The sequence below is a fragment of the Cynara cardunculus genome, assembly GCF_001531365.2.
Source record: "Cynara cardunculus var. scolymus isolate 2C chromosome LG 14, CcrdV1, whole genome shotgun sequence".
Taxonomy (NCBI): Eukaryota; Viridiplantae; Streptophyta; class Magnoliopsida; order Asterales; family Asteraceae; genus Cynara; species Cynara cardunculus.
The window spans coordinates 12,553,711-12,563,711 of record NC_037541.1 but is presented as its reverse complement, the minus strand read 5'-3'; the positions used below and the strand labels follow the sequence as shown (position 1 = coordinate 12,563,711).

The 10,001-nt window shown below is 32.9% G+C and overlaps 1 protein-coding gene across 2 annotated transcripts; it reads left to right on the top strand.

Moving 5' to 3' along the window:
- Positions 1-4,277: 4,277 nt before the first annotated feature.
- Positions 4,278-7,743, top strand: LOC112526462 (pentatricopeptide repeat-containing protein At5g43790). 2 transcript variants are annotated; one of them, XR_003070605.1, is made up of 2 exons: positions 4,278-4,452; positions 5,081-5,362. XR_003070605.1 is itself a non-coding variant. In XM_025136745.1 (2 exons), the coding sequence occupies exon 2, from the start codon at positions 5,922-5,924 to the stop codon at positions 7,719-7,721; it is 1,800 nt and encodes a 599-aa protein (XP_024992513.1). In that variant the 5' UTR covers positions 4,278-4,452; positions 5,485-5,921; the 3' UTR covers positions 7,722-7,743. The 2 variants fall into 2 exon arrangements, 1 of the variants encoding a protein (XP_024992513.1); XM_025136745.1 differs by lacking the exon at positions 5,081-5,362 and adding an exon at positions 5,485-7,743.
- The last annotated feature ends 2,258 nt before the right edge of the window (positions 7,744-10,001 follow it).

Here is a 10,001-nt window from a genome sequence, read left to right as displayed (position 1 = left end):
TAATAATATAATTTTTATAAATATAATAATTAAGTATTTTGTTATAACTAATGATTATATTAATTATATTTTTTATTTTTTATATTCAAAATGAGATGTATATCCAGTATATGATTATGTTTATTTATAGTTAGTTACACAAATTCAAAAATAAAGCTTAATAAATTGTACTTATGCACAATTTACTTGTGATTTTGAATTTTAAGTAATATGCATCAATAAACAGTACTTTATGCATAAAAAATGGTTTTAAGAGTTTTTGTCAAATGTTTTATAATATAGTATAGATATTTTAATTAATTGTGTTATTTAAAAAAGTTAATAATCAAATTAAGGTATGTTTGTTTTTTCAAAATTATCTTTTAATACCTCTTAAATCTGATTCATTTAGATATTTAGGTATTAAGAGCGTTAGTTTTATTTCTAAAATAAGAACTTTAAATGTCCTATGAAATTTTAAGTGGTAAACGTATCCCTTAATACCGCTTAATCATAATCTGCCCTTTATCAATTCGTTTATATTTTAGGGGTTGGAAGAGATTTGTTAGCAAAAACTATTTATCTTATATTTTTGCATTTGATTAACCGATTTATATTTCAGACTTCCGACGTAAAAACAAACAATTTTACTGATCAAGATTTCAGACTTCATGATCACCACTTATAAATCATAAATGAAATCAGACTTCAGCCTTTAGCATCTCTTAAAAAACAAACGTCGCCTAAATATTATTAAAATTATTTATTGAAATTATTTGTGTATAGAAAAAATATAACTTAATTTTTTTTATAAAAATATAACTTTAGTTGTTATTTCAAAAAGATTTTGATTAATTAATTGATATTATTTAGAAAAATAAAAAATTTGAATTTATAAAAATCACTAAATAAACCTAAAAAATCAAGTTTTTATTTAAAAATACATTATAAATATCACATCTATAGGGGGCGTTTGGTTCGCAAATTCTGTAGATACGTGATAGAATTGGAATGTCGAATTTTATTGATCACATTTCATTTCCTTGTTTGGTTCATTTTTTTTTTCATGAAATGAATATTTAAAATTCTACAAATAAAGAAATTTAACATTCCTTAGCAACTACGTTGTATTTTGATGGAATGAAATTCTCTATTTTCATAATACCAAATATGTCATTAACCCAATATACCATAATCTCGTAAAACCCAATATGATCATCGTCGACCACCTTCGATCACTGCCATCTAAACCACTGTCGATTACCACCAATTTAAACCACAGCCGACCACCATCGAGTGCATAAAAAACACATCCATGAGTGCATACAAACTTAATAACTCGAAAAAATAAAAGTTAGAGACCGCTAAAAATCGGTTTTAAGTTGTTTTTTAATGGGTCATAATCTAAAAAAGTTGTTTTTCTTACTGGGTTGATCAGGGCTCGGTCCTTCGTCATAGTCTCAAATCTAGTCACGGGTCTGGCCCGGTTTTAAAAACAATATATAAATTTTAAAATTTTAAAAATACAAATATGTTATTCAAAATTTTATAATTATAAGTATTGAAATTTAGCAATAAAAACTATAGATATTACACCAACATTAAATTTTTGAAAACGTGTATTATAATTTGTAAAAACTTGAAATGTTAATCATAAGGGTGGTGTTTGATTGGTTTGAGTTTGGCTCCAAAGGTCAAAAGTACTAGGAGGTCTCAGGTTCAAATCCAATGACGAATAAAAATCTTCTTGTGGCCACGAAGGTTCAAATGCGGTGACTCCGAGCTATATGCAAAGCAGATGGTCGTCCTGGGATTAGTCGGCTCGCATAACGGGTTGGATATCCAGATTAATATAAAAAAAAACTTGAAATGTCTCAAAAGATCGATCCTAATTTCAGAAAAAAATCGTAACTGGATGGGACTGTCGTGTCATAACCGGTTTCTAGGTCCAACCAGGTGGAAAAATATATGTTTTTATACACGTGTGTTATATATGTTTTTATAACTACGATTTTTAAAATTTTGAACTAAAATATACTTTAAATTATATTTTTACATGAAAAAATCTTGAAAACTAAAATTTAAAAAAAAAAACCAAATAAATTAAATAAAAATATTATTAAAAAATATTGTATTATTGTTCATAAAAGTTCCAAAAAGAAAATTTAAAAACTCAAATTTTATTTATAACTAGAATGGTACTCGCATAATGCAGAGAGATACATCTCGGTTTTAATGTTTCATTTTTTATCTCAGTTGATGTTATAATACGGTTTTATGTGGTTTTGAGAAAACGATAATGTTTTTATTTTTGAATAAAACATAAATATGGAAATATCATAAAAAATTTGAAAAAAATATACTGATATTAGTACCAAATTAACTATTTAAAATTTCTCATTTTTTTTGTGTATTTGTTTGATTCATTTTTTTTTTAATAATACTTAAGTATTTTATTAAAACTCAATGATTATCCTAATTATATTTTGGATATTTTATAATTAAAATAAGATGTTTTTCCTCTAGGATATGTTTATCTGCAATTAGTTACACGAATTCAAACATGAAGCTTTAATAAGTTGTACTTACGCATAATTTATTTGTAATCTTGAATTTTAAGTAATATGCATAAACAAACAGTACTTCATGCATAAAAAATGATTTTTAAAAGTTTTTGTCAAATGCTTTATAATATAGTATAGACTAATGATTGAAAAGGCTAATTACAACAGTCGTTATAGCATGCTATGGCTCAAGCCTTTTGTCTCACCCCACGTTAAGTCTGAGGCATGACATAATATAATGTACGGTTTTTATAACATGACATTTGTTTTTAGATATATTTTTAATGTCTTATTTTTTAATTTTTAATATATAACTTAATTTAAATTGTTTATTATTACTGATTTACTGAATAATAGTATAAAATACATGTTTATGTATATAGGCAAAGGATCATGTGAGAAATGAAGTTATCGTGAGAAACATAAGAAGAGATTTGAACCCTAATCACTTTTAATCTCATGTCTACCCAAGAATTATATTTTGTAAGGGAACTGATTCGGTGCAATGTTGACATTCAATTATGATTGATTCAATGGTGGAGATTTCTTATTACGCTTTTCACCGGAACCCAACTCTATGCATATAATATTATATATGATATAAAAATATGTCGTCATAAGTCACATTTTGAAGAACGTGGTTTGAGACTTGGTTTCATATATGTGAGGTCATGTGTTCAAGTCTTTAATTGCAATTTCTTTTTAGAAACATAATAAAATCGAAATTAAAAGCTAAAACTTAAAAAATGACACTAACAATATTTGAACTTAGATCTACAGGGGACATAAAACGCTTTGCAAACCAACTCAACTAAATGAAGCTTATGCTCTTATTGTAGTTTCATAATATATATATAGTGACACACAACAAATTGATACGTTGGCACTTTATCAATGACCCTATAATTTTTTTCACTACGACGAAGGAACAAAACAGTGCCCTGTGTAACCGTATCAATACACTTGGTTCAACCCCTGTTTGTCCTCATCGCTACGTCATGCCTCATGCTATTTTGAAACCTTGTTTATAACCGTGAACGTGAACCTGAACCTGAACCTGAACCATGCCTTATAATTCGAGAAATTAATTAAAATAGTCATTTTCAAGCTTTATATTCATATCTTAGCCATTTCTCTCATAACATTTCAAAAATGTCATTATTTCATTATTTCTCTCATAATATTTAAAAAATGTCATTGCCTCCGCAAGTGACAACTTCTCAACTTGTAGATGAGTCAAAGTATAAAAAATAGAAGTTTCTGCACATAGTTTGCAAGTATAGGGACCAAATTTTGTAAATTAGTCTCGGCACTTCTGCAAGTAGTGGAAGGGCAAATTGCATGAAAAAGTAGTGTGCTCTGACTTGATCCTTATTTCAGGTAACGTACTTTCAAAACTTTCATTTTGGTACTTAAGATGCAAAGTTTTAAAAATTTAAGTACCCGAGTAATCGATTGAAGCATTAACCGGTTATCATGTGATATCCAACTCAATATTATTTGCTGACGTGGTTAGTAACGATAATAATTTTTTTTAATCTAAAATTAGTATTTAACCGGTTAGTCGAGTATCCAAATGTTTAAAATTTTACATCTTAAATAGCAAAATAAAAGTTTTAAAAGTACGTTATCTAAAAATCAAATTAATTATTCATAGTTCTTTTTACATTTAGATCCCTTTTTAATTGAGGTGGTGATGCTTTTGAAATTTGAGTAGACAAATGATTAAAACAGAGAATCCAAAATCCGCGAAAAGACTATTTCTATTCGTTTCAGGTGAATCAGCGTTTTCCCCTCGGTTCTTTTTCATTGAATCAGTGCTGATGGCTTCGTCTACAGTTCGTCGCTCCCCCTTCTCGTCCTTCGTCTCTGAATTGATACACCACTGAAATACTTTGCATCTTATTTTGTAAGTATCTTCGTTATTCTGCCAATTTGAACCACCTAGGGTTCTTGTTCTTTACTTTATAGCTCTGTAATTACTGTAATTTTGCGAATATTGCTGATGCCTGATGCTTCTGTTCATACTTTTAGAAGCTCACAAGCTTTTGTATTTATCATATGTGAGATTAAGGTGCTGTTTGGTTGGTTGTTTTCCATTAAGTGATAGAACTGACTCCGTAGATTAATCGGTCTGTATAGATTTGGTGAGTTTTTGTTTGGTAGGGTTTTTTCATGGATCGAAGTAACTTGTTTTTCAATTGGTAGGGACATGTTTAGTTAAAATCTTGACTTCCTGTAGAAACTTACTTAATAAGCCATTTTCTATATCATTAAGTCACTACCAAACTAACTGAATAAGTCATGAGTCCCATTAAGCTTATCAAGCTTTTTGGATTGGATGACTTTCGAATGATAGAATATTAGTTCATGCATCTTGTACTATATGTTAATGATTTTAGAAATCATCCGATTATTTTATGTAATTGAATTCACAAGATAATATAGGTAGCTAGTTAAGCTATAACACGGGGTAGAGGTGTGGAGTGTGCCCTTACGTAAGCTAACTAGAATTCTGGATTGCTGGATGACACCAGATGGCGGTGCGGCCCCTGGCGTAGGTCCCAGCAGTGGTCATAAGCTGATGGTTCGTTAGCTTATTATCGAGCTCGGTGCTCGTTTATAGGCTCGAACTTGCGATCGATCAACTCGTTTATTGGCTCAAACTCGATTGGTTTTATATTTTTATAGTATGATTTATGAACATTTGAGCATGTTTAGCTCAAAACAGTGTATGCTCGAATTGCTCAGCTTGACTTGGAAAATTTAACCTGAGTTCTCAAACGAGCCGAGTTGAACATTGGTGTTATGAAGCTCGGCTCGTTTGTGTTCGAGATCGACTTGAGCTCAAGAATAATTAAGCTCAAGCTCGAGTAGCTCATGAAAAGCTCGAATCATTTACACCCCTAACTAAAACCTCACGGATTTGTTCATTTTGCAGCTACAAAAGGTAAATAATGAAGCCTCTGCTAAGGTTACTGATTGAAACTGTGTAGCAATAAGAACAAAAGAGATGAAGCAATATCCAGAATGAAGAACCATCAAACTGTAAATTTCCCAGGTTTACCAGTGGTAACTTTCTGTTTTTACAGTTTATAATGCCTTCCAAGACGAAGGATCGTGTGAGAATAAGAGTTAAAGGTGAAAAGTGTAAGAAGGGATTTAGACCCTTGGATCACTTTTGATCTCAAGCGATTTAGAAGGGAATTGATTCAGTATGTCTCATTAGTGTTGATCTAGTGTTTCTCTTCGATTAGGATTGATCCAATGGTGGAGATCTCTTCTCACCCTTCTCACCATAACTTTCATTATCACCGGAACCCAACCCTTACAATGCCTTCCAAAATAGATTGAAATCTTGATTTCTGTTTCTACTCCATGAGAACAACTTCAAATCCATTCACTAAACACCCAATTCTCCAAATCTTGATAACAAAATGCAAAACCCTTGACACATTTCAACAAACCCATGCCCAAATCATCACAACTGGTCTTATCCTTCACACTTACCCTCTCACCCAACTAATATCAACCATCTTATCTTCCACCCTAACCACTTCCTTATCCTACACCCTAACCATCTTCAACCAAGCTCCGAACCGCACCACCTTCCTTTTCAACACCTTGATCTCATCAATCCTAACCCATCATAACCACCATAGCCAACACACCCACTTGGCTTTCTCTCTCTACACTCAAATTCTCAAAATAAAAACCATCAAACCCAATTCTTACACATACCCGTTACTTTTTAAGGCTTGTGGGTCGAACCCGGCTTGGCTCGACTCTGGTCGAGCCCTACACGCACATGTCTTGAAGTTTCTTGAACCCGGTGAGATTGATCAGTTTGTTCAAGCTTCATTGATTAGTTTTTACTCAAAATGTGGGAAGTTTGGTGTTTGTAGGTATCTTTTTGATCAAATTAGTCAACCTGATTTGGGTTTGTGGAATTCGATATTATCTGCGTATAATTATAGTGTTGATGATAGTGATTTGTCGATGGAGGTTTTGTGTTTGTTTAGTGATTTGCAGAAAGGTTCGAAAATTAAGCCAAATGAGGTTAGTTTTGTGGCGTTGATCAATGCTTGTGCTAACTTGAGTGCTTTTAGTCAAGGAATTTGGGCGCATTCTTATGTCGTAAAGCGTAATTTGAAGCTTAATCAGTTCGTTGTGACGTCCTTGATTGATCTTTATGTGAATTGCGGGTTCCTGGAGTTTGCACGCCAAGTGTTTGATGAATTACCAAAGAAAGATGTTTTTTGTTATAATGCGATGATTAGAGGATTCGCTACTCATGGGTATGGACTTGAATCACTTGATCTCTTTAAGAAAATGGTGTCAGAGGGGTTCGGTCCAGATGACGTGACCATGGTGGCGATGATCTCGGCTTGCTCACATGTTGGGCTCGTGGATGAAGGTTGCGAGTTTTTTAATTCGATGAGGGAGAAATATGGGCTCAAACCAAAGGTTGATCATTATGGGTGCTTGGTCGACCTTTTGGGTCGAGCCGGTCGGCTCCACAAGGCGATGGAAATAATTCGGACCATGCCCATGAAGCCGAACGCGGTTTTATGGCGATCGTTGCTTGGCGCAACAAGAAACCACGGAAATTTAGAGATTGGCGAAATTGCACTTGACCGTTTGATCGAATTAGAACCCGAAACCAGCGGAAATTACGTGCTTTTATCAAACATATATGCACGTATGAATAAATGGGAAGGTGTCAAACGCGTAAGAACGCTGATGAAAGATAATGGCATCAATAAAATGCCAGGAACAAGTGTTCTTGAGATCGGTGGTGCGTTCCATCAGTTTCTTACAGCTGATAAAACGCACCCACGATCTCAAGAAATTTATCAGAAGATTGATGAGATGAATAGAAAGTTACATGAGTACGGGCACAATGCCCGGACCATGGACGTGTTGTTCGATTTAGAAGACGAAGATCGAGAAGATGCATTATCGTATCATAGTGAGCGACTTGCAATTGCTTTCGCACTTATAGCATCCGATCCTAATTCGCCTATTCGGATCATAAAGAACCTCCGGGTGTGCGTTGATTGTCATGATAGTACCAAACTCGTTTCGATGATATATAAACGAGAGATTATTGTTAAAGATCGAATTCGATTTCATCGGTTTCAAGATGGGAGTTGCTCTTGTTTAGATTATTGGTAGGAATTTAGAAACTTATATTGTTTTAAAGAAGGCATCATTTGCATTCAAGATTGGTTGAATTTAGATTTAGATCATAATTCCTTAATAATAATTTAATTTGTTGTTATTATATAACCAATGGGCTCCTATAGATAAGCGTTTATCTGGGTAAGAGTCGTAATCTTTACTTACCGGGTAAGACTCTTCATCATTCTCATCGCTCTTACCCGGTAAGATTCTTGGCCTTTATCATGTTCATCCGATAAAGATATTTATTTGGTAAGCAGTTACCAAGTAAGCGTTTAGTTAACGGCCCCTTATTTCCTAATTAGTATAGTAATAAATTGTATTCTCGATTAGTGCGACAAACGTTCAACTTTGCAACTACTTAGGGGCCGTTTACCAAATGTTTACTTGGACAAGTGTTTATCAAGTCACATTACCTCACTGAATCAATATGACAATGACCAATAATTTTTCTCGGTAAGAGCGAAGGCAAAGACCGATAGTCTTACCCGGCAAGTGATGACGACAACTCTTACTACGGTTAGCATCAGGGGCGGGTAGTGGTTTAAAGGAGGGGGGAAGGGACTCCAGTCAAAAACTCAAAAACAAAAATTATAGGTTAAAATTTAGGTTTTAGATGATTTACCTTTCACTTCCCCCCATTACATTTTTCCGTGGGCCCCCAACCCCAATCAAAACCGTTACTCTAACAAAAAAAATCTGTTGAAATCAATCAAAAAAACCAAAAAAGAAATCGACAAAAAAACTAAAAAATCATTCGAAATCAACCAAAAAACTTTAAAATTCCCTCGAAAACGTTGTAATTAGGTTAAAAACACATCGGACGATTTTGCGGGTTTTTAGTCTACCTTAAAGGTGACCCCACTGAACAAAAATCCTGGATCCGCCATTTGTTAGCACTTATTGGGTAAGTTGTTAAATTATGATGTCATTTTGGTAGACTAAAATCTTTCCAGGTAAGTAAGCAATAGCATTGATTTTTACCATTAAACACTTATCGGTTAAGTGTTTAGGTAAACAACTCCTTAGACGTGCTTGTTTGGCATGTGATTTCGGCCTATCCTTAGATGTTCAATTTGACCATTTGGAACTAAAGGGGTGGTTTACATACACAAATTTAACCGGATAAGAATATGGTATGGGTAAAACATTGGCCGAGTAAGAGCATCTGTAACAAACTCTTCAAAATAGAGATTTTGAGAATTTTTGCTCCAATAGATTCTCCAAAATAGAGAATGTAGGAAATATATGGTGAAATCTTCAAATTTGGAGAACTCTCTAAAAAAGATTACCTAAAAAAAAAGAAACTATTTTTTTATTTTTCCTGCCATTGAAAATCCTTAAAATTAACTGTATAGGAGATATAATTAATATTTTAATAATATAATTATTGTTAGACCACAAAATGATCAATCTTCAATCTCAACTAAGATTCAATGGCAATCTTCATGATGAACAATAAGAACACAATGAAGAACTTGAGATGAAAAGTCAATCTGGTCAACACTTCTATATATCTCTCAAATGAACGTAATGTTTACAATAAGCTCTTTCTACTAATTCACTACAAGACAAACTTTTATATAGGGTCAAACATTGAACCCTTCTAGTCAAAGTCAACATGACTCTAACAAAGTCAAACACGCTAACTTTACAATTATAAACAACTATAAACTTTCAAGACGAATACAATTTAACACTAAAATTCAGTTCTAACATTTAACCGCGTGCAAATTCATAAAAAAAATGTATATATATAAGGGGGGGGGGGGTTGGAAGATTGATAAATAGCCTAAATATGCAAAATAAATTGAGAACTTTAAACAATAATAAGAACAAGACTAGCAATGAGCATCAATCAATCCTTTGGATTATATATCATGATCGTATAATCTTATTATGCATTCATATAGTAATCTCGAAAATGTATTTTTTTTTCTTTTTGAAGATTTTGATTCTGTTGGAGATGCTCTAAAAGAGCCTTTCCTTCCTTACCAAGTCAACATCTCGATGTCATTTATCAGTCAAAGTGTATGGTTAAACAACCTCACTTACTAAATAAGCATCCCTAATCCAGTAAGGGACAGTCAACGATTAGTAAGCACCTCTTTACTTGGGTTAGTCAGCATTCTGGGATTGCATCAGTATGGGTGGTTCTTTGTAGGAGTCCTCGTCTAAACTGTCAAATCGTATAAACTGCCCACATCGTAAAATGAGGTTTAGAACTTCTGCGATGCAGGTTTGCATTTTTATCAAACCGTACTATGAAGTTCG

Bases quoted from the DNA above. Each gene is read 5' to 3' on its own strand.
- LOC112526462 (XM_025136745.1), top strand. From the start codon at position 5,922: ATGAGAACAACTTCAAATCCATTCACTAAACACCCAATTCTCCAAATC.